This window comes from Tripterygium wilfordii, chromosome 23, assembly GCF_013401445.1.
Source record: "Tripterygium wilfordii isolate XIE 37 chromosome 23, ASM1340144v1, whole genome shotgun sequence".
Classification (NCBI taxonomy): domain Eukaryota; kingdom Viridiplantae; phylum Streptophyta; class Magnoliopsida; order Celastrales; family Celastraceae; genus Tripterygium; species Tripterygium wilfordii.
In genome coordinates, this window is record NC_052254.1 from 5,892,511 (window position 1) to 5,915,369 (window position 22,859).

Genomic DNA, 22,859 nt, shown 5'->3' on the forward strand with positions numbered 1-22,859 from the left:
AATTGCTTAATGATGGGCACTGAAAAATCATTGAAAATCTCCATAACTCTCGAGAAAATAGGAATCTATGGTATGTAAGACGTATTAGAGTCACCAAAGTGAAGGAAGCCTATCAAACATCTCCTTCAAATTATAGGGAAAATTAAAGGTTAGTCCCTCATTAAAGAGTTTTGTTCCAAGAATGACACTATTAAAAGTCTTATTCCATAAAGGCCATGTAGTTTGAACTAATATTCCAAAAAAGACAAAAAGTTAAAATATATGGTTTTATTGTCTAAAATACCTTCATCTTCATTCTCAAACATGACACATGCCTCCTGCACATGATTCATCTCTGACCTCTGCCGGAAGCTTCGTCTCCGCTGCTGGAAGTTTCTTCTCCTCCCCTCATGAATTATTCGAGAGTTCTATGCCATTTTTTAGTGATTTTTCATCTTGATTTTTGTTGTATTCGAACTAGATTTACTCATACTGACAATGAGACTTATAGATCTTGTTGTTTTCCTTTGATTTGTCATCACATCATTATTTTCAACATTTTCTGTGGTGATTTTCGTGGTTTTTTTGGGATCTACATACTACAGGTGATATGTTATCTGTTTCGATTAATTTGATATATATCATAATGTTATCTGTCTTGCTAAATGTTATTTGTCTTGTTAAAATGTTATATGCCTTTAATGAAATGTTATCTAAACAGATAACATATCAGAACAGATCCGACAGATATTATATCTGCAGATTCAGATGTGATTTCAAAAGGAAAAAAAAAAGAGTTCGAAAAAGCAATAAAACCTCATAGGTGATGCGTCTTGATCCGTGGAGTTGATAGTCGCTAGCATTGACCAATTGGCCGGATCTAGCTCTTTTTCAAATGGTGGCTGTGATTTCACAAAGCTTTTCCGGCGACTCAAGTGATAATCGACTGTGGGTGATGACTGGGCTTTGATCTGGCTAACCTAGAGCTTCATTTCGATAGTTGGCTTGTTGAAAATGATGGACGGATGACCAACTTCCGATATGGTGGAGCAAGGAAGGATGAGGAGGAAGAAGAAGGAGGGAGGGTATTTTTATATGTTGATTGGTTTTGTCCTTTTTTCTAAAAGTTTTTTTTAAGTTGTCCTTATATGATTACAACTTTTAGTTTTTGTCCTTATGGATAAAGACCCCCAAATTAAATAGAGTTATTTAACTCTTGTTTGTTTTCTTTATTATTTCAAATCCTAAACTTCCAAAATTAATCATCAATTACTATTTAAAATCAAATTTTATAATAGAATTAGTATATATATAGGATAACTCCCAAAATGGCTCGTATACTTTGCAAAAAAGGCCAACTAAGCCCTTGTGTTTTTTCCCGGGCTAAACAAGGCAAACTTATACTATGCCTTAATTTCTTGCTTATTGATTCCAGTTATACAACTGATTAATTATCATCTAAATTAGAAATATCAACAAAAATGGTGGTATGCATATGTAATAGTAATAATAATAATAAACAAACATAGAAATAACAATAACAATAAAAAGACAAATACATGTATAGTATTAGTAATAATAACATCACCATATATCTCTATATGTATTTTGGATCATAATGTTGTACCATAATGATTTAGTTTTACCGACAACTCATATGGGTAAAAGGTTTCCTTATGAATCCTTTTCTAATATTCTATATTCGTAAAGAAATTATTATTTCCTTAGTTTATCAGATTCTGTTCAGGAAGATCATATGCTATTCCATACCTAACCCTAACATATGTACAGTTAGGGAAACATAGTAGTCATTAGTATTCTATAAAACCCCTCTAGTTAGTAGTGATTTGGTAGAGAAAAGAAGCAAAGATGGCGATCATGAGTTGGAGGCCCAATGTCTTTCTCTGTCTGTCATTGCTATCCCTAACCACGACTTTAGCTGTCACAACGAAACCTCAAAAATTGGGTACTAGACTCATTCACTATGACTCTGTATACTCTCCATACTACAACTCTACTGCAACCACTGCGGATCGTTTTAGACATGCAATACAGAAGTCTAGGAAACGTCTAGCCTACTTAGAAGCAAGAGCTTCATATTTTGCCGCTAGCGATGATGCTCGAGCAGGCTTGGTTGCAGATGAGACTGGAGTTCAATTCATGGCCAATTTCTCCATCGGAACGCCTCCGATTCCGCAGCTGTTGACAATAGACACAGCAAGCGATCTTATGTGGGTTCAATGCCAACCTTGCATAAGTTGTTTTTATCAACATAGTCTAATTTTTGATCCTTCAAAGTCATCTACTTATGCGAACTTGTCATGTAACTCACCTTCATGTTCTGTTTCTCCTAGTGACAAGTGTGACTCTTTGAACAATTGTAAGTTCTCCCTTGCCTACAAAGATGGAACAAAGTCGGCTGGAATTATGGGCACTGAGAAGCTGACTTTTCAGACCAACGATGAGGGTGAAACAACTATTGATGATATGGTTTTTGGGTGCGGACATGACAATGATGGTTTGTTTAGACAACCTAGTGGAACACTTGGTTTAAGTCCTGATAGTATTTCATTGGTTTCAAAATTGGGCTCTAAATTTTCTTACTGTGTTGGTAGCATAAGAGACCCTAATTATAGTTTTAACCAATTAAATCTAGGAGATGGAGTAATAATCGAAGGTGCTTCGACTCCTCTGGAATTGTTCAATAATTTGTATTATGTTACACTTCAAGGAATTAGTATTGCAGAAAATATGCTCAACATTGATCCACAAGTCTTCAAGAGGACGCCGTCCGGTACTGGCGGGGTTATTATTGATTCAGGATCAACAATCACCTTCCTTTCTACTGATGCATATGACTCATTAAGTGATCAAGTGAAGAATTTGCTAGATGGGAAGTTGGAACGCGTTAGCGATAACGATGATCCAAAGGCATTATGCTACGAGGGAGACATCGAAAAGGATCTCTCAGGATTCCCGGTGGTTACATTTCACTTTGCGGGAGGAGCTGAGTTAGGGTTAGAGATTGGAAGTATGTTCATAGAGCATGGCTTAGGTAGATTTTGCATGGCTGTGAAAGGATCTGATCTTAATGGTTCTAATGGTTTGAGTGTCATTGGAATAATGGCTCAACAAAACTATAATGTTGCCTTTGACCTTATTGGAAAGGCAGTTTATTTTCAGATGATTGATTGTCAACTTCTTGAAGAGTAAGGAAGTGTTTTTTTTTTAATTGTTTCAATGACTTGTCATGTGAGTTTGAATTATAATTATCCCTCTTTTTTTTTTTAATTTAATATCGATGTGTTAACATAAAGAAATAACAAAGGCCAACTAAACCCTTCTATTTTTTTATTTTTTATTTTTTAGCCAAACAAGGGCAACTTATACTATATATGCTTTATAAATTCTTAACTTCTTCCTCATTAATTTTCGTTAGACAACTGATTAATTATTATCTAAGAAAGAAATAACAACAAAAATGAAAACATATATATGTAATAGTAATATAAAACTAAAACATAAATAATGAAAAAAAAAAGACAAATACATGTATAGTAATACGAATAATAACATCACCTTATATATCTATATGTATTTTGGATGACAATCTTGTACCAGAATGATTTAATTGTATGCAATATTATTTTTGAAATAGTTTTTCAAGAAGAGGTTATATAATTAATGAGATTTAATGTGTTGTGTTTTATCTTATTAAATGCAATATTATCCTATTTGTAAAATTTTATAGTATAACTTTATAAAGTGTTAATTATCTACTTTTATATCTCTTTCAATTGTTTGTTGGTTATCATAATTTTTCTGAATATATTTAAAAGTATCTGACAAGATCATGTAAGACAAATTATTATTGAAAACCAACTCAGAGAGTAAAAGCCTGTAGTAAAGAAAGCCCAAGTAAATTTAACGAACTAAGCCCAAGAAAACCCAAGTAAACTTAACAGGATATGCAAAGAAAACAATATTGAGCCCGGACCAATACAAAGAAGCCCAAGACTAAAGCCTTCGCCCTTATGTTTAACGGAAAATGTCATTTTAATACCCACTTGACAAATGTTAGACACATAGGTCAAACTAAAATTTTTTTTCCATATAAGTACCACTTTTCCACATAAATACCTCTTTTAAAAATTAATAATTACATAATCTCACTTTTGTCATTCTTCTTAAATAGGCATGAATCTAAAAAAAGGATAATGCTTGAGACTCCCAAAAAGTGACCCCCAAAAGTCTCCTATTTAATGTGGAGCGTTGGATGTGAAGTGGGTCCTATATATGTGTTTTTAATCAATGGTCATTTTAATGTCACATAGATTTGGGAGACTTTTGGAGATCATATTTTGGGGGTTTCTAGCATTGTCCCTAAAAAAATACCTAAATCTAAGACACCTACTCTCTATCTCCATGTTTGCTTCCATCTCCACCACTGTCACCGTCCGCCTCCATCTCCACCACCACCACCATCCGCCGCTATCACCACCGTCACTCCTCCACCACCATCGCACCTTCACAATCATCTTCTTCATTTTCTTATTTTTATTCTTATGTTTATTAGTATTCATCTTGTTAGATCTGAGATCATACAAATCTAAGATCGTATGTTAAACTATACTTAGGGTCTCTTATGCTACCAACACAGTAAAACAATCTAGAGCCCATTATCGTAACTAATGAAATACTTTTAGGGATCTGTTTGGATGGGAGGATAAGACTTCGTCTAGTATAAAATTATCCTCTAATGAAGTTATCAAGTGTTTGGATAATTTTTAAAAATTTTAGGATAATATAACTTTATACAAAAGTGGTCCTTATACGATGCAGATCGTATAATATAACTTTATCGGGTGTTTGTAAAAGTTCCGGATATGCATTGGTTGTTTTCTATGTACCATTTGTTTGACTTGTAGGGATAAATCCTACTCAAAAATCTCAATCTACTAAAGAGAAAAGGGATTGTAGAGAATGGAAGGATGATGAAGAGAGTGCACTAGTGAATCGGCTATTAGAAGGTTGAAGAAGAAGTATAATATTGTCAATGATGCAATGAATATGAGTGGATTTGGATGGAATGACCAGCTGAAGATAGTTGTGGTAGACAATAAAGATGTTTGGAAAGCTTATTGCAAGGTAATATTTTAATAATCTGCTCATTACTTTCTATGATTCATGTGTTAATTGTGTTTATTGATTAGTGTAGAGAGCCTGCAGCTAAGAAAATGAGGAACATATATTTTCCTCTATATGACAGACTTGGAGACATTTTTGGAAGGGATAGAGCCAATGGTGGTGGAGCTGAGGAAGCTGCAGATGTAGTGAATGAAATTGATAGGCAAGAAGAACTAGAGCAAGATATATAATACTATTTGTGTGGAGGCAGCTAAAGTAGAAGTTTATGTTACTCAAACTCAACAAACTCATGAGTTAGGTAGTGCCAAAACTCGTGAAAGGAAAAAAGCAAGATTTGGTGATGGAATGATTGTTTCTATTTTGGAGCTTGGAGCTTCAATGGTGGAAGTCCTAAAGCAATCAAATGAGGAATTTAGGCATGCTGCTAATCAATTGGGTCATGGGATGGCAATTAGGGAGGACCAAAGGAATGTTACAAGTGAGTTAGCTCGACTTAGTTTAGTTTCAATGAAGATGAATGTGTCGATGCAGAGATCTAGTTGCTCCGTGACAATGCCACGCTACAATTATTTTGGGGCTCTTATGATGGAGTGAAGATGACCATTGTTAGGAGGTTGTTTGACTAGCAATATTTTATTCTTGTGCTTATACTAATATTTGATAGACTTATTTGCTATTATTTGCTTATACTAATATTTTATTCTTATGTTTATACTAGTATTCGATAGACTTATTTGCTCTTATATTTGGTGCAATGCCATTCATTTTGGATATTTTTCGAGCTATTTTGCTATATTATAAGCATCTAGGTGGATATTGATGAGTTTTATATGTATTAAATTATTGGTAATTATATTATGCAAGGATGACATTTGGTTTTTTATCATTAAATTGCCATAAACATTATTCTTATTTTAATTGGGGCAATTCAAACATATTACCACAAATCTTATACTATCATTGTCTAACAACAAATCAAACATTGTATTGTATAATAATTATATTATACAAGCATAATATCATATTCTTTCCAACCATTGAATAAGATTAAATTATACATTGGATAGTAATATTATATTATCATATATGGAGTCCCAAATGAAGCCTTAGGCCCTAAACCACGTGTTCCACTAGGTTGTCTAAAGAAACCAACATTGTCCTACTCGCACCGAAAAACCACATTTTTCAATTGTTGTTTCACCCTCATCATTGACCTCAAAAATGAGCTTTTCAGTCCCCATAAGGGTTAGGGTTAGCGTATGATCTTCATGAACAAGATCTGGTAAATTAAGGAAAACAATAACTTTCTATGAATATAGAATATTTGAAAAATATTCACAAGGAAACCTTTTACCTATATCGCAAAAATCTCAAACCAACTATCATGCCAGTACTTTGCTATCAAAATACCGCAAACTAGCCAAAGCGCAAAAGATCAGCAAATATGGAAGTCCAAACAACCTCCAACACCAGCCTCTTCTAAGAGCAAGTCCAACCCAAGGATAAAAAGCTAGTTTAGGTGAAACTTTTTCATTTTACTTGGTTCTCTACAAAAAATAAAATAAAAATCAGATTTCTCTCTCTTCCTTTCCCGTTCACGCGAAACTCATTGAAGAAACTCCGATTTCCGTTTCCAATCGTTGCAATCCTATGGCAGAGAATGAAGTAACACGCTTCTCAAAAACCCTCAACCCCACCCAACCAATCTAAGCAGTAGGATTAAACCAACGATAGAGATTTAAAAATTCTAGGTATTTTCAACTACCGAAATTGTGTTATATAGAGATTTAAAAATTCTATATATGCCATGGTGGAACAGTATGGGACCTGTGGTTAATTCACGACAATCAAAAAATCCGGCAACCACGACCCCGTCTGTCGTACTAGATCCTAGACAGGGAGGGGTTAATTTGGTGGTTACTACGTCAGTTGAAAGTCCTCTAACTACTCTGGCTAACAGGGATGTGGGAGTTGCTGTTTTCAACCGCAATAGGGAAGTGTTGTGCCTAGAATTTACATATATTAGGTACCCCTTTAGATGCATTTTCTTGTCATTTTGAGTGAGTTGAGGATTGATGTTGCCTAAGTATTTCATTTGTGTACATTTCATATGTTCGAGACATGCATCGAAGAAATAGAGCAAAATCGAGTCAGAATCAGTCACTTTTAGAGACAGAGCCAAATTCTGATTTATCGAGATTGGATTACGATTGATCGACACATGTAAAGCTCAAATTCCATATTGTATTTCCGATTGATCGGAGTTACTATTCACAGCACAACAAATTTTGTGAAAAAAAGTTCTGAATTCAAGCGGGTTTGAGTCAAAATGACTCAAACTTGTTAGAGAAACGACATAGGAGTTTAAGTAGGTATAAAAGGGTATTTTTTAGGGTTTTAAGGAGATTCTCTCTCCCACTTGGATTGATCTTGGAGGCTAGGGTTTTGGAGCTCTCAAGGAGGAAGCCATTGAAGCTTGGAGAAGAAAGGGTTTCTTCTCTCCTCTTTTATCCTGGTTTTTATGGTTTATTTTCATTCTATTATTATGTATCTTGACTCCATGAATGGCTAGATTCTCTTGTCCTAATGTAACCTAACTTTGATGATTCAATAAACTTGCCTTTAATTTCTCTTGATTTCTATTTATTGATGATTGTTTATGGGTGTGCCTAATACTTTTGGATGTTTGGTCATCATTCAATTGATTTGTTGCCTAGATTGAGACTGGAAGGAGATATCTAGGATTTGCCTCTTCCCATAGACATCATAGGTTGCATGAACCATAGGAATATAAAGGCATATGACCTATGCAATCACTACACGATTAATCCACGAATCTTAATGAGTCTTTGTCTCTTGAGCCCGATTGTTAGGAATAACAGGGGTTAGGGGTATAGGCACTTTTAGTGTAACCAAGAATGGAGCATCGAATAGGATAGGAAGACCGATTGTCAACAATGAGGTAGTTATTTAGGATATTAAAGAGCCAAGAGAGTTGAATCGGATAAGAGACGATGAAATTAGGTACCCTAGTACTTTTCATTCTTTAGTTTAATCTTGTTATTGCTTACTCGCTTAATTTAGTCGTTAATCACTTTTTAATACTTTTTAGTTTACAACAAACCAAATCCAACCTAATTCGCTTCTCTATTTTAGCATAATTGTAGTTTTCATTAATATTGAATTAAATTATCAAAATCTCTGTGGGATGATAATCTACTCTCTCCGTATTACTTGTGCGATTTCGTATACTTACGAATTTACACCAACAGGAGGCAGTTAATTCTGAAAATAATTGCAAGGAAACTGTTAGTTACTATGCTGAGATTGGTGTTGGCCTATGTGCAAATTGTGACATTGCTCGATCTGGACTGCGTCGAGTTGCTATTGTCTTCGTTTTTGGCAGATTTGGACTATGCTTCGTTACTCAATCTAGGTTGTGCTTCGTTCTCTCTTCTCTCCTTTCTCGCTCTGTCTGGTTTGTACCTCTCTTGCTCGTTCTAGAAAAATATTTACAGTTGCAGCGATGTATCACTATAGTATCACCAACACCAAAAATCCACTAAAATGATATAATTGAATCAGTATGCATACTTCCTCTTCCTAATTAATTTTCCTTTCTTGATTTTATTTTCTTGGTTACCTCCCTTGCTCGTTCTGGAAAAACATTTACAACTGCAGAGATGTATCACAATAGTATCACTATAGTATCACCAACACCAAAAATCCATGAAAATGATACAATTGCACCAGTATGCATACTTCATCTTCCTAATTGCTTTTCCTTTCTTGGTTTTCTTTTCTTGGTTTGTACCTCTCTTGCTCGTTCTGGAAAAACATTTACAGCTGCAGAGATGTATCACTATAGTATCATCAACACAAAAAATCCACTAAAATGATACAATTGAACCAGAAAGACATGTAATGCAATCAAATTTACATTCCAACATTTGTATCATCATTTTATGAGCAAAAGATATAAATTGAACACTAAATTTGATCTTCTGTTTAAAAGCATCACTATTGTATTGCAGTTCGTGGAGAGAGAAAATAAATTTGAGGTTATTTTGGTAAAAGCTGATCCCCATTGTATTTTTTTAAAAGGACGTTTTACTGGTTACACCTTTTTACAATTAAATACAATCTAGTGTACCGACCTCCAAAAATCTCATTAAAATATTTGATATGATGTTAAAATGGGATATGTGGTTGGAAGGGTATTTACAAAACTAATAACCTAAAATAGGTTTTTACTTGAAATAGAAAAACTGTGTACCCAAAATGAGTAATTGGATTGGACGTTCGCTCATCTCTTACTGCTACAAATCACCAAAAATCAAACCCCACTTAGCCTTTCCTTTCCCACTATTTGTTTTTTTATCTTGAACACAAAAGGCCAACGGACTCTTGTTTTTTTTTTTTTTTTTTTGAAATATCATTGAGAAATTTATTTCTCATTGAAATCGAACATTTGACACACATATGCCTAACTCAATTGATTGATTACTGACCAAATCACCACTCGTTGATCCAACAGACCCTTGTTGATAGTATTTAAATATATTAATTTATTTTATATTATAAATGAATGGTTCAACCTTGAGTAGTGAGGTCCTGAGCTGATCCTTGGCTAAACCTTGGAAATCTTAATGCCATAATGCCTTTCAAATCCTCCTAGCCGTTATCCTACTGCAATAATTCTTGCTAAGAAGAACGCCTATGTTGTGGCTATTCCACCCAGAAGGTAATGAGTTACGCCTACAGCACGTCCTTGTACAATGCTCAAGGCACAACTTTTACAAGGATCAATGATCAAATGCACCAAAATGGATTTCCCTCCAATAAAGTTCTGTCCTGAAAATAGAACATGTAGTGGAAAATTGAGGGGGGAAAAATGAACACCTAAATTATCCCACCCCTCCCAACCGAAGGAAGTCCCGTTGACAATTCAATCGTTGACCTGCAACCCTGATTGACACCATCTGCTCTCCTATTTTGCACTTTAACACAATAACCACGGCCAGGGAACAGTTCGGTCTTCAATATTACATCAATTCACAACCTCGTAAGATATGAGATGAGATGAGGGCTGATGGAGTCGAAAAAACTGCTGATTCGACCAAAGAATTTTAGAGTAAAGAATCTCTGTTCAAATTGTCGTGTAGTTGGAGAAAAAGTGCAACAAATTATCAATCGTTCCTGGGTAGAACTTCCTAGCAAACAAGTAGCATGGTCGCTGGATGCCATTCCATAAGCAAGGTTTAACTGTCGTTTCTCTCTGGAAGCAAGCACAGTAAATTTATGCTTAGAGTTACTGGCATTATTTACGTCTAAAGTCCAAATAAAAGATAGCTCTAAAATCTATACCTTTTTGTCACTTGTGACATGTACACTTTGATCTATTGACTGCAGAAAGATAAAACAATCAAAGCGTCACTAAAATTGATCATAGAATCATTACGCAATGTAATATGCACCACGACAAGATATATGTAAACAAAATATAAACATATAATAGAGGCAAAAAGATGCATACCGTGATATTCTTCAGGAGATCATAAGTAACATCGTGAGCCTTGTATGATTTGGGATGCCACTTTCTCTCAGACCAATCAACATGTGTCACTGACCAGTTGGCAATTCCACCTGGATCGAGCATCTGAAGAAAAATACAAAAGGTAACTAGTCGAGAAAACCCATTAAGAGTAAGGGAAGAAGGCTATCATGTTTGAAATTGAGAAGAAACCGCACATGGAAGAAAGTCGGCAAGTAATGCTCATCAGCAATGCAATTTTTCCCCTCCAAACCTGGCTGTAATAATCAAGAATAACAATGTTAACAGTTGATGTGCAAAATCACATCCACAAACTTCACTTAACAGATAATACAAGAATATAAGTAAGAAAAATCTGCAGGTCAGTTATTTTATACAATAAAACAAATCACTGCTGAGTGCTGACCATAGTACTAAAATTTGAGAAAGACATGGAGCAGAACTACATGGTTAACCCGAATTGCAATATATCAGTAATCAGCTCATGCGCTATATAATAACATTCCATAACATAAAACAAAATTCAATAAAGTTACAGCAAATGACCATTTTCTCCACTGCTCTTCAAGGTATATGCACAGGATATTTTGAATTTTCCTTAAGGCAGTCTGTCGAGTTAACAATAGTGGCTTTGAAACAATAAATTGAGGACATGACAACGAAGATTTATTTTATGCGTTTTAAGTTTAAAACAATTCCTAATCCAACTCAAGGATTTAAATAAGCTCTCTCTTCAGTTAAATCCACAGACTAAGTTATGTTTAAATCTTGCTTGTTAAATTTTCCTGTAGATGTCCACAAAAGTACCAGTAGGAACAATGGATGATAAAGAAACAAGAGTGCAGAAGCCCTTGTAAATGCTCCCAGAGATTAAGTAAACAGCTGGAGAGCTAGATGTAAGTAAACATATTTAAGAACCTATAACTTTGGACACAAAAGGATAGGAGGATACTGCAACTAAGACTAAGATTGATTGAAGAAGGAGAATCCACATGTAGGAGTCTAACTAGTTTGGAATAAAAATTCAAGTAGCCACCTCAAATCTTTGGAATTTAGGTTCTGATAATGACAATTAACAGTTGAGAGATATCAGGAAAGAGATTACTGGACAAACATATATATATTCATCTAGCACCAAAAATAAAGAAGAAACGTATTGGATCTTGACAAAGAACACACATACACAAAAGAACAATGTCTGTATACCAAATATACGTTGAACAAAAATACCTTGCAATACTCCCTGAATCTTGAGTAGTAAAGACTGTCAGTGACAACTATCAGCGCATGCTGCCGCTTCATTGTGAACCACTGTAGAATCAAATAATTGAGACAATAAGATAAGGAAAGAAATTGAAAATAAATCTGATAGATTTTTGACGTATCTACAGATTCTACACTCGTCGTCTCTATCCAGTATCACCACTGAAACATATTGAAAAATACCTGTGCACCCTTTCTAAAGTCTTTCAACTCAATTTCAGGTAGCATATGCTCCGTGTACCTGCCATTCCCATGAGGACCTGGATCCACAAAGCTGAGGAGAAAAGAAATTGCAAATAAATAAGGAACATAGGTTTGGCAATAAAACCAAATTTACAACACAAGTATTTTGCGAAACACAGTATTTGATACTCAAGCTAAATAACTTAACAAAGATAAATAGAAAATTGTTTATCAAATACGGAAAGTGTTTTTACCTGTCAACGAAGCTGATATTTGAGTACATCAGATAGTTGTACACATAGTCAAAACTATGCAATGGTACACAACTGCAACAGGCCAGAGTGACCAATTAGAAAACTGATATCAGCAAGTTGCCAAATTCAATTTTAAGAACACAAATAAAAGCAGCAAAGTATGGGATGGTTTAAGTACCTATCAGAGAGTAAAACAAAGTGTTGGTTATCAGGATCTTTAAGAGCATTTGCCAGCAGTCGCCTCTCTGCATCAATCATAGTAATTGTTCCCCAGACAACCTGAGTATTAAATCATCCCACAGAATTGACTTAGATAACTACTGATACAAAAAATGCAAATAAAAGGATAACCATCCAGGGGTGGATGAGTTGGTAGGGGATGATGAATCCTTCCATCAATAGCTAATCAAAATATTGAATATCTTTCCCCTTCTAAACACATATCTTCCAAGGGACAAAGATCACCCTTCTAGGAAAACCAATTGCAAGTAAAATATAAGAACCATAAACGGGAGAACACTTCCGAACCTGCTCACTGCGTATATCTCGATTAATGAAGTAGCGGCTCACATGCACAGGTTTTTCCTTTGATGCATGCACATAAACAGAAAATCTTCCCTCATGTCCCTGTTCAAACAGATACAATGAATTAAGTTCAGCCCAGGATATGATTTCTGCACCACAAAAATGGAAATCTCATGAATTCATGTGCAATCTACAACGCACACCTCAGGCACTTGTGCCATGCACTAATCTACATTACTAGCCATGAATATAATTTTTATATCTTCTACAGCTTAACATTTATTGTCATAAATAGCCCTTGATGTGCAAGATAATAATCAGTGGACTGGAGACACAAGCATTGTCGTCAGAGTATCCATGACCAATACTTTCAAAGCACATATTTACAAGAAGGAAAAGAAAAGGAGAGAAAGCTTTCATCTCTCTTTCCCCTTGTTTCTTTGAATGGAAGTAATAAATAGATTATTAAAGAAAAGCCATGAAAATGTGGTATTCGCTATATTAAGCAGCTTACAAAGTCAAATTTGAGGAGATAATACCACAATGCATCATATAAAAAGAAAGAAGGAAAAAAAAAACACATGGTGTTGGAATTTGTAGAATCACAGAAACAAAATAGAAAATCATCAGCTTGAGCCAAAACTATCCAAAACTGCCAATTAACTCTCTTCGACTGTGCACAAACTACGCATCATCTACCTGTTTTCCACCCAAATTATTTTACCCCAACTCGAGCTACAGATACCACTCTCTTAGGTGTAAAGTAATCCCACAGAGTGTTTAATATTTGTGGTTTTCTTTCTAATTCAACAATGGTTTTATGATTCATCATCACTAATCAACAAACAAATTCATGTGCAAAAGACGCTCATAGTGGAGCTGAGTTGGGGAAGGAAAGATGTACACTGCCTGAACCCAAAGAGAGGTTATTTCCAGGATTCTAAGCCTGTAACCTCTAGGTTGCAATGAGAACTTTACATTGACAGTGACCAAAATATGGAATTTGTCATATTTTGTACAAGGCTACAAACTGTGGGAAAGTATCATCCCTGACTCAAGCTGCATTATCATCATCATCAACCGAGCCTTTATCCCAAAAGTTTGGGATCGACTATATGAGTCTATGAGAACATCACCAGGAATCTATCACGTGTATTTGTTTTCTCCGTTCATTTCTTGAGACATGCCCATGCCAGCTCTTGCTCTAGCTGAATGTGCCACAAATTTATGGAAGATGCAGAATATGATACATAGCTTTCCGCTTAGTATATGAATATTTATCCAAAGTTTTAATCAACTCCCACTTCACTTTGGATTAAAAAAAGAAATCAATAAGTACCTATCTCATGCAGAATTATGTTTCCCTAACACAAGCAGCTGATAACACCTCTGATGTATGGTAACCCAATACTGTGTTAAACCTCCTAGAGAGGTCATTTCTAAAGGGCTAACAACATCCAACTTCATAATTACCTGCTCCACAATGTTCCCAGGTTTGATGTCCCCAGGTTTGATGTCCCCTTTAAATAGAACAGGGTAGCCCAGTCGAAAGGGAATGGGATATTAGAGTCTAGAATCAGCCTAAACTCGAACCTAATGAGTTCAAATAACGCCTATCATATCTTGAATTTAAAAAGATAGTAGTGGTTTGCAGGCAACTGACAGTATCTGAAGTTTAGTTTACATGTCCAAAGTAGCCCAACCTTGGAGAGATTCCACATTATATTTCTCTTGAAAAAAAAAAGCCCTCCCTTTTGAGCCATCTGACTACACAATCACACATAAATCAAAACCCAATGGCCAAAGTCACTAAAATTGGGCCCCATCTCATGAGGGCCAGAGAGACCAAGAAGGAGGTGGAGAACGCAGCCAAAATAAAATCAAGATGGGTATTGGTGTTTGTCTGCAGCATAGGTTTAATGAAGTTAATATTACACCGAACTGCTCGCATATGAACTTAGCTTTCCTTAATTTCCCTCCCGCAAGAAGACATGCATGGCTTCTGAACAACCTCATTATGAAGCAAGATTTTATGATAGTTTATGAATTGAATAGTTCCGCCATTAACTACCTACTAAAACTATCATAAGAGAGCACTGAACAAAATCTTCAAAAAAGAATTGAGACATCCATTTGATGGCTGCCAGCATAACCTTAATCTATATATCCCATTCTGGTCTGGTTGCCCCTAATCCATATCTCAATTTTATTTAACAATCAACATAGGAATGCCGCAGTAAAGTTTAATACCCAGAACCTACCCTTTGCCTCAAAATCTAAACAGGCTGGTGAACTGAATTATCTCATAACATACTTCCCAAGTGCTCTCAAACGATGTGGTTAGCAGTGTGGGAATGTTTTAAGCATCAATATTTATCTACAGAACATCCAAATGAGATTTACTCATCCTTACTAAAAAAATATTCACTTTGCATACGCTCAAAAACCAGTAATGATCAAGATGCAGCTTTCACACTTAGTTGAGCAATTTATTCAGGTGTCAACTCAATAAAGTGTGTCAAAAGTGCCAGATACTAAAACATAAATGCATAGCGCAACCATTCTAGACTATTCACATTATCCCAGAGAACAAACAAGCAAGATGATCAAAACAGTAAGTTGCAAGAAGCAATCAAATAAGGTAAGCTACGGGATTACAGTTTCAATTTGTAAAATAAAATAATTTCATTTATTTCCTCAAGGAAACAAAGAGTCGCCATGATTTGCTACGATAGAATATTAAAAAACTAAAAATTTTAAATCATATAACTGCCAAACACAACTAGGATCAACAATATATAGATACCAGAGCCCCAAAGTTTCAAAGAAGTAGGCGGCATGGCGCACAAACAAAGGGAAGCTGTAAAAACTACAAGCATACATAAGCCAACTTTACAAAAAATGTCTATGAAGAATCTTCATTCTGCCTTGTTAAAGAATAGAGACACAGCTTTCTTCCATGCATTTATTAGAATAAGGCAGAAGATAATTCATATTGAAATTGAAGAATAACATATCGGAATAATAAGTGTGTAAAAGAAAAAAGAAACAGACTTACATGGAAAAACTTATCCCAGAGCTTCTCAAAATGTAATGACCCAGTGCTCAAGAACATGAATGCAATTTTAGCATTTTTGGATTGAACAGGAGGCATACTTAAAATTTCCCTAATCACAATACGAGATGCGAGCTCATCATCAGTATATTCCCTCGCAGGAGCAGGCGGAAGCCAATCAGAAATGACATTGCAACTTCTAGAAGAAAATACGTAACAGCCAGTCCTACTTTGTGGAGGATATATATAAGCACAAACAAGAAATAAGCTGACCAATGAAACCAAGACAATAATCCAAATTGGCCTCTTCAACGGAGGGCGGTGGCGAGGCCCAGGTAAGACCTGCATGTCACCCATGCCCAGCCGCCACACCTTATCTGTCTTCATCTAGTAAAAATGCATAACAGTCAACTGCTTTATCTCAAACTAATGCTCTCCTCTTCTGTTAACTCCACCGCCATAAAATTCTTACACTCCACTAATACCCACGAAAGTTATTTTAATTGACTGATATGGGAATATCTGCCACAAGAAAGAATTTGCAAATTCATTAGAGGACCAAGTAAGTGCCATTAATGCGTTTTGAAAAAATAATCATTCAACAAAGATTATATGGGAGAAATGCTAAACTGAAAAGATATACATTTGAAAACTGAACAAACTCTAAAAAAACTTTTTTCAAGTTTTTTGCAACGGCATTTCTCTTACAAGAATGTAACATTGGACCACTGAAATTCAGACAATCCAATTCTATTGCACATTGCTACCCATAACCGCTTGAAACTGTAAGTAACTCCTCAATTCCCCTTAAAAAGGGCAAACCAACATACGCAACATCCAAAACATCCATTAGGCAATGCTATGAATTTCCCAAAAATATTGGTCAGCAAAGGGAAAGATGAGAATTATAACCAGAAAGCATCAGAAATAGAACTAGTTTAAATAACTTATAAACCAAACAGAAAGCATCCGACGTCCAAGATTCTTTTTCACCACTCCCAACCTTTTTGCTGGGAGCAAAGATCCTAACACTGTATCCTTTTGCAGGCAATCCAACAAACCATAGAAGAGGAATATACAAATAATTTAGTAAACCAAAATTATATAATAGAATGCGTAAACAGAAAGTTCTTGGATTCGTTCAACTCCTAAACCGAAATCCAAGAAAAGTCAAACCAACCCAACCTGCCTCATGCAACCAAGCCTTTTTGTCAAATTGAATTACAAATCCAATGTGGAAACGCCGTTTCACACTAGTCAGCCTAAATAAAGGAAATCCTCCCACATCCCTCCCCCGTTTGGTTTGCCAGAAAACAAAAGAAAAGAAACGTAAGCATTGACAGAGAGAACTGAAAACGTGAATGTATTTATATAGATTAACACAATCATTTCTCGCACGGCACAAAACCAATCAATAACGCCAAATTAGAGTTGGTAACAAATTTCCACAAACAGTAAATCAAAGAATCAAACCTGGGAATCAGCCGAGCTGGTTGGAGCTCGAACGCAGATCGCTAATGGACGAAAGTCTTCAGGATCTGAAAATCGTAGCTTCTATTCAAGATCTAGGGCACAGCACAAATCAGAGCACGACACACAGATGCATATATAGACAGGAAGAGAGAGAGTCTGGAAATTGTAATATGTATATAAAAATGTGTATGTATATGTGTGGGAGTTTGATCTTCTTAATTTGTTGGACGATTCGTTTGTGTGTTAGAGAGAGAGTGTTTAGGGGTTATAGGAGTCGTCGTTGTGGTTGCCCCTCTTTCTAGTCTCTGCTCCAAAACAGAAAACAAGAACATGTCAGCCGGCTAATTTTCTTTATTTTATTTAATTAATTAATTAGTATTATTTTGATTTTGAATGAAGAGAAGTAGTATCTAAGAGCAATTTTTATTGGGGCCAACAAATCGCAGACGTATTTTATTGATGTGATTGGACAAACAAAATATATTCGTAAAATGTTGCACTATTCAAACCCCCTTATAACCTATCTATCCCATCTTATCAATCAATCATATATTTTGCATGTGCTTTTGTACTCTTGCCGTCGTGGGCATGCCAAGATTCTCAAAGCAAAGCCGTTGTCACATTTTGCATGTGATACAAGAGTCCCCACCATCTTTATGAGCATGCCTAAACCCTAAACCCTGATTTATACTATTCATGAGCATGCTGAGAATCTTGGCAATCTCTCCTCTCTCTCATATCCATCTATATATATATCTCTTTCTTTCTATGTATATATCAATCAGTAAAGAATTGAACTAAAAGAAGTGACAACAACAACTTATAGAGCCTCACCAACATCCGAAAGAAGTGCAACCGAGATCTATTGTGGATATGGATTACTTGAGCGATCTTTTCGACTACCACTTGCCAAACAGTTCAAATGAACATGTAAATACAAATACGATTTAATATTTTTAAGTAAATATTTTTTATTTACTGTATTTCAAGTAAATATTTTTTATTTAGTGTTTTTCTACGCATACTCAGTGTAAATTATATTGTTGATAAGGTGATTTTATCTCAGTCGGAATAAAGCAAGAAGACGAACATGCAGACGAGATGGCAGATTGTAATGCCCCAACCCAGGATGCGTTACTTTTGGTATCCTCTTAATCAAGCTCCTAATTAATTCAATCATTAGATCACTTAGAAATTTCGACAGCACCTCCCCGTATTACAGAGGATGCTAACCTGGAGTAAACACGCAGCAAAATCACAAATATATTCACAACCTAGGTAGGGCCTCCGGCCATCTAACAATTCATAACACAGTTAAATTCTCAAGTCTAAGCAGGGCCTCGGGCCTCCTAGCATGTCATATCATCAATCAATTTCACATCTAAGCAGGGCCTCAGGCCACCTAACAGTCACACATAATTTCTCCACACAACAATGTATATAATCAACATCCAGCACAAATAGCAATCTAGCAAATATAAGAAGTCATTAGGACACAAAGTCCACAAACCCTGTTCGGGAGTCCCGATCACACGGAGTACCCTCCCTACCGTCCATCCCATAGTCAAGAATGGGGATATCACACAACGTCCCAACTAAGAAATATAGATACGACCAAAATAGTAATAACATATATCAACGTTAGAACTATCTAATCCTATCACTCTCCAGGGGTCCATCCATGTCACGCACCCTCCTCCTGATCTGCTACCCTGGTACCGGAACTAAACTCACCTGCGAGGAGGGAATAGGAGAAAGAAAAAGGGTGAGCGAAAGGCCCAGTAAGGAATAATAAAAAGTAAGTGAATAATATAAGGCTGAAATATTAAAGAATGCACAAATGCAACAATATGATAGCTAACATCATGTACACCAAACACAAGTAGATAACCACACCATACGAGATCCTAACTTGGTCCACCGGCATCCCTACACATATCGGGACCCTGAACAGCCCAACGGCATCATCGCATGGTGTTTCAAGCACATATGGAATCCTGATCCGGCCCACCGGCATTCCCGTAGTCATGGGAACCCTGAACAGCCCAACGGCATTCCACATTTCACATCAATCACAACTAGGAGATATACGGGTCCATACCCGACATCTTCCATGCAATTACAATGCATGTCCAACATGGTTATGCAATAGGGTAAACCTACAACCTACATATACTACTACATGATGCATGTTCAAGAGTAATTCATGCTCAATGGAAGATTGAACACGTAAGGTATGCAATATAATTCAAATCATACAATAAAAATATCACAAAGTGGGGTTATTCTCCCTTAGGCACAAATTAAGGCGAGAACGCATCATAATGAACAATGGGAAAGGATAAATATTCTCAATAGGAATACACATTCAAGAGAATGACAAAGGGTGGAATTTCCCTAGCTCGCACTCCAAAAATTAGCTATGTAAATCAATACTCAACCTCGACTTTTCCCGGCCTCAACCAACCTATTATTCGATAAACCCATCCTCCAATCAATATACAACAACTTCAATTGCACATATCTAACACAAATTAATCCAATAAATCAAGAACTCATTACCTTCTCTTACCCAAAACTTCCCAAATTCTTGAACTTCACCTACTCAAGCTTGCTACTCCAATCCACAATAAAATCTAGCAATACAACCATAAACAAGTCTAAATCAACCTATTAGATCACTAATTTAATCTAATTTAAAGAATTTCCCCAAATCTACAAAACCCATGAAACCCTAGAATCCCAAATCACTCAATCTTTAAATACTGGTTTTTTTTAGGTTTAAGAAACTTACCAAGGTTGTAGAAACAAGTAGAGGGAAGGGATTCAAGCTTCCTTTATGCCTCAAATGATGTAGGAACCCATGGATTTGAGTTTGGGTTCAAACCTTGAAAGATTAGAACAAAGAGAGAGATTTAAGAATATGTAAGCTAGAGAGAGAAGTTAGGAATCAAACTTGAAACAACTTGAAAGAGGGTAATCTTACCTTGGTTGATGATCTTAGATTGATGGGAGGGAGGAAATTTGAGAGAAAATGAGGTTTAGGGTTTGTTTAGGTCGGGTATTTTGAAAGAAATCGCGAAAATGAGTGTTTTAAACCAATTTCGGGGTGCAGATTTAGGGAGGTGTGCGGACACCTTTATAGGTGTCTGGACACCTATGCCTAAAAATCTCCCTGTTCTGTTTTCTTCTATATCTGTTCGGACAGTTTTTAAAAACCATCCGGACGGTTTCCTCTGTAGTCAAAAATTTCCATTTTAAAACAACTCGTACACCCCCAAATCACTTGGTATTAATTTCTAATGATTATATATATATATATACATACTCAACAGGTGTTTGTCATACCTAATTTCTAAAAGAAATGAAGTTCGGGATATTACACAGATAATATCAAAGTTGAAGATAGACGTGAATTTGAAACTGATATGGTATAATGTTTTAGTCAATCAAAATATGAGTTCTTTTGTTATGTTGAATGAATATTAGTAAATTTCTAATAAGAACTAACACATTATCAGGTGTTCAAATCATGACAATCGTTGATCGATTGGGTTCAACAAACCGGACGTAAATTGAGATATATCATCGTCATTTATAGATAAGATCTTGGTGGGTTCAGTAAAAAACACATATTACAATTCAAATGTGATCACGGTGGCAATTACCAAAGCAAGAAACCCTCAACAAAGTAGACTGACACAAAAAAAATAGAATGTCCGTTCAAATTGAGAGGGAGGAAAATGAAGCTAGACAATGATTGGATGGTGGAGGTGGTGTGTGCGGAGCATAATCACGATCCTGCATCATATATGGAGGGACATCCATACCCCAATCGGCTTTCTGAATCTGAAATTCAAATTATGGTTGACATGTCTACGCAAAATGCAAAGTTATAGAGCATATTGGCGGAGTTGAAAAAGTGAGATCCAAACAACGTCAGCACCATCAGAACCATATACAATGCATGCAAGAAGCACAAGACCGCTAAGAGATTGGGTCAATCACAGATGCAAGTTGTGTTCTCATTCCTCAACGACCATGAATACTTTTTCGATTATCGGGCAAACCATACAACCAATGAGCTCTAAGATTTGTTTTTCGCACATCCTGGCTCGCTAGATCGATTGCGAGCATTCCCGCATGTGTTGTTGATGGATGCAACATATCAAAATGCATCTGTTGTTAATGGGAGTGATTTTGTTCAGCCTCGGGAGCCTTATAGACACAGTTCCTCATCCGAACGCCCCAAATCGAAGATTTTTTAGCACGATTTTTTTCAATCTTATGATCCAGCGGACATAGTTGCTCCTCAATTTACAATACTCAGTCTCTCTCTACACAAGGAAGTTCGATGCTAAGAAAGGGTGAAAAAAATATTAATCAAAATCAAAACATTTAAATTAATAAAAAAAATGGGTGAAAAAAATACAATTAAGAATGTGATATTTTTCTTTAATATATATATATATGTTTAGTATATGTATATATATATATGTATATATATGTATGTAATATATACATATATATATATATATATGTATGTGAGAGGGGGACGTGACATGACATGAAATGAAATGACAGTCTAGGGTGGGGAGGGGGTTCAAAATAGGGGGGTTTAAATATCCAAGTCCATTAGTAAATGATGTAAATTTGTTGGTTTAATTTTTGTGTAATAGATGTGGGATCCAATATTGATTTTTGGTGTAGTTATGAGAGTGATACAAGTGGGCCACATGTGTTGGATCCAACAAAGAGGTTACTAAAACTCCCTTTCCTCATGTTGTTTCGAATAAAATTGAAACAACAAAATTATATTGTTGTACACACTTTTACATCCATGCTTCATCAAAATCTCACCCATGCCCTATTATATTAGCACCATTGTTGTACACATTTTTACATCCATGCACTTACAATGGTGGATTTCACCAACCAAATATAAGAATCATTTGCAAAAGAAAAACTCTTACTCCTAGAAAGCTGGATTACGCGACAAACGATTCCTAAAAGAAAATTTCACAAAAAATTATTTGATAAAGCCCGTGCTTCAAAATTTAATAAAAAGCAATTTCTTTTTGTTATTTTCCTAAAAAAAATGTACATTTGTTGATTCTTGAAATTTCTAATATCTATTCAATTCTAATAAATTAATTTGGAAAATTTTATTGGCTTCAGGAAGCTGTATTGACAGACTTCTTGCACATTTCTTAATAATATACAGATTTTCTTTCAAAAAAAAACTCGTCTCACTTAAATAATTGCTTTTTGTAATGTTGAACATTTCATTTTTTAATTTGTTATGTGTATTTTGATGACTATATAGATATTTACTTATTTCCTGACACTTCTCAATAAATACCCCTACAAAATTTTTGGGACGCTGCTCCTGAACCCTATCAATCTTTGCCCCCATCCTATAAAT

General features: G+C 35.5%; 2 protein-coding genes across 3 annotated transcripts; one reads left to right on the plus strand and one right to left on the minus strand.

Annotated features, from left to right (window-relative positions):
- The first annotated feature begins 1,848 nt into the window (after positions 1-1,848).
- Positions 1,849-3,192, plus strand: LOC119992738 (aspartic proteinase CDR1-like). The gene has a single exon (XM_038839533.1). It carries the CDS (start codon positions 1,849-1,851, stop codon positions 3,190-3,192), a length of 1,344 nt encoding a protein of 447 aa, XP_038695461.1.
- A 6,593-nt stretch (positions 3,193-9,785) lies between these two features.
- On the minus strand, positions 9,786-17,755 carry LOC119993799 (glycosyltransferase BC10-like). 2 transcript variants are annotated; one of them, XM_038841066.1, is made up of 11 exons: positions 17,435-17,755; positions 15,965-16,483; positions 12,910-13,008; positions 12,560-12,660; positions 12,382-12,453; positions 12,128-12,218; positions 11,912-11,992; positions 10,879-10,938; positions 10,664-10,786; positions 10,495-10,533; positions 9,786-10,405 (listed from the first exon to the last, which is right to left on the minus strand). In XM_038841066.1, the coding sequence occupies exons 2-11, from the start codon at positions 16,346-16,348 to the stop codon at positions 10,277-10,279; spliced, it is 1,179 nt and encodes a 392-aa protein (XP_038696994.1). In that variant the 5' UTR covers positions 16,349-16,483; positions 17,435-17,755; the 3' UTR covers positions 9,786-10,276. The 2 variants fall into 2 exon arrangements, with proteins under 2 accessions (XP_038696994.1, XP_038696995.1); XM_038841067.1 differs by lacking the exon at positions 17,435-17,755 and adding an exon at positions 17,147-17,258.
- Between the last annotated feature and the right edge of the window lie 5,104 nt (positions 17,756-22,859).

Coding starts and splice junctions, on each gene's coding strand:
- LOC119992738 (XM_038839533.1), top strand. CDS start 1,849: ATGGCGATCATGAGTTGGAGGCCCAATGTCTTTCTCTGTCTGTCATTG.
- LOC119993799 (XM_038841066.1), bottom strand. CDS start 16,348: ATGAAGACAGATAAGGTGTGGCGGCTGGGCATGGGTGACATGCAGGTC. Junction 11,993..12,127: donor ACTTTAGAAAGGGTGCACAG/GTATTTTTCAAT, acceptor TTGATTCTACAG/TGGTTCACAATGAAGCGGCA. Junction 10,787..10,878: donor ACTTGCCGACTTTCTTCCAT/GTGCGGTTTCTT, acceptor ATTTTTCTTCAG/ATGCTCGATCCAGGTGGAAT.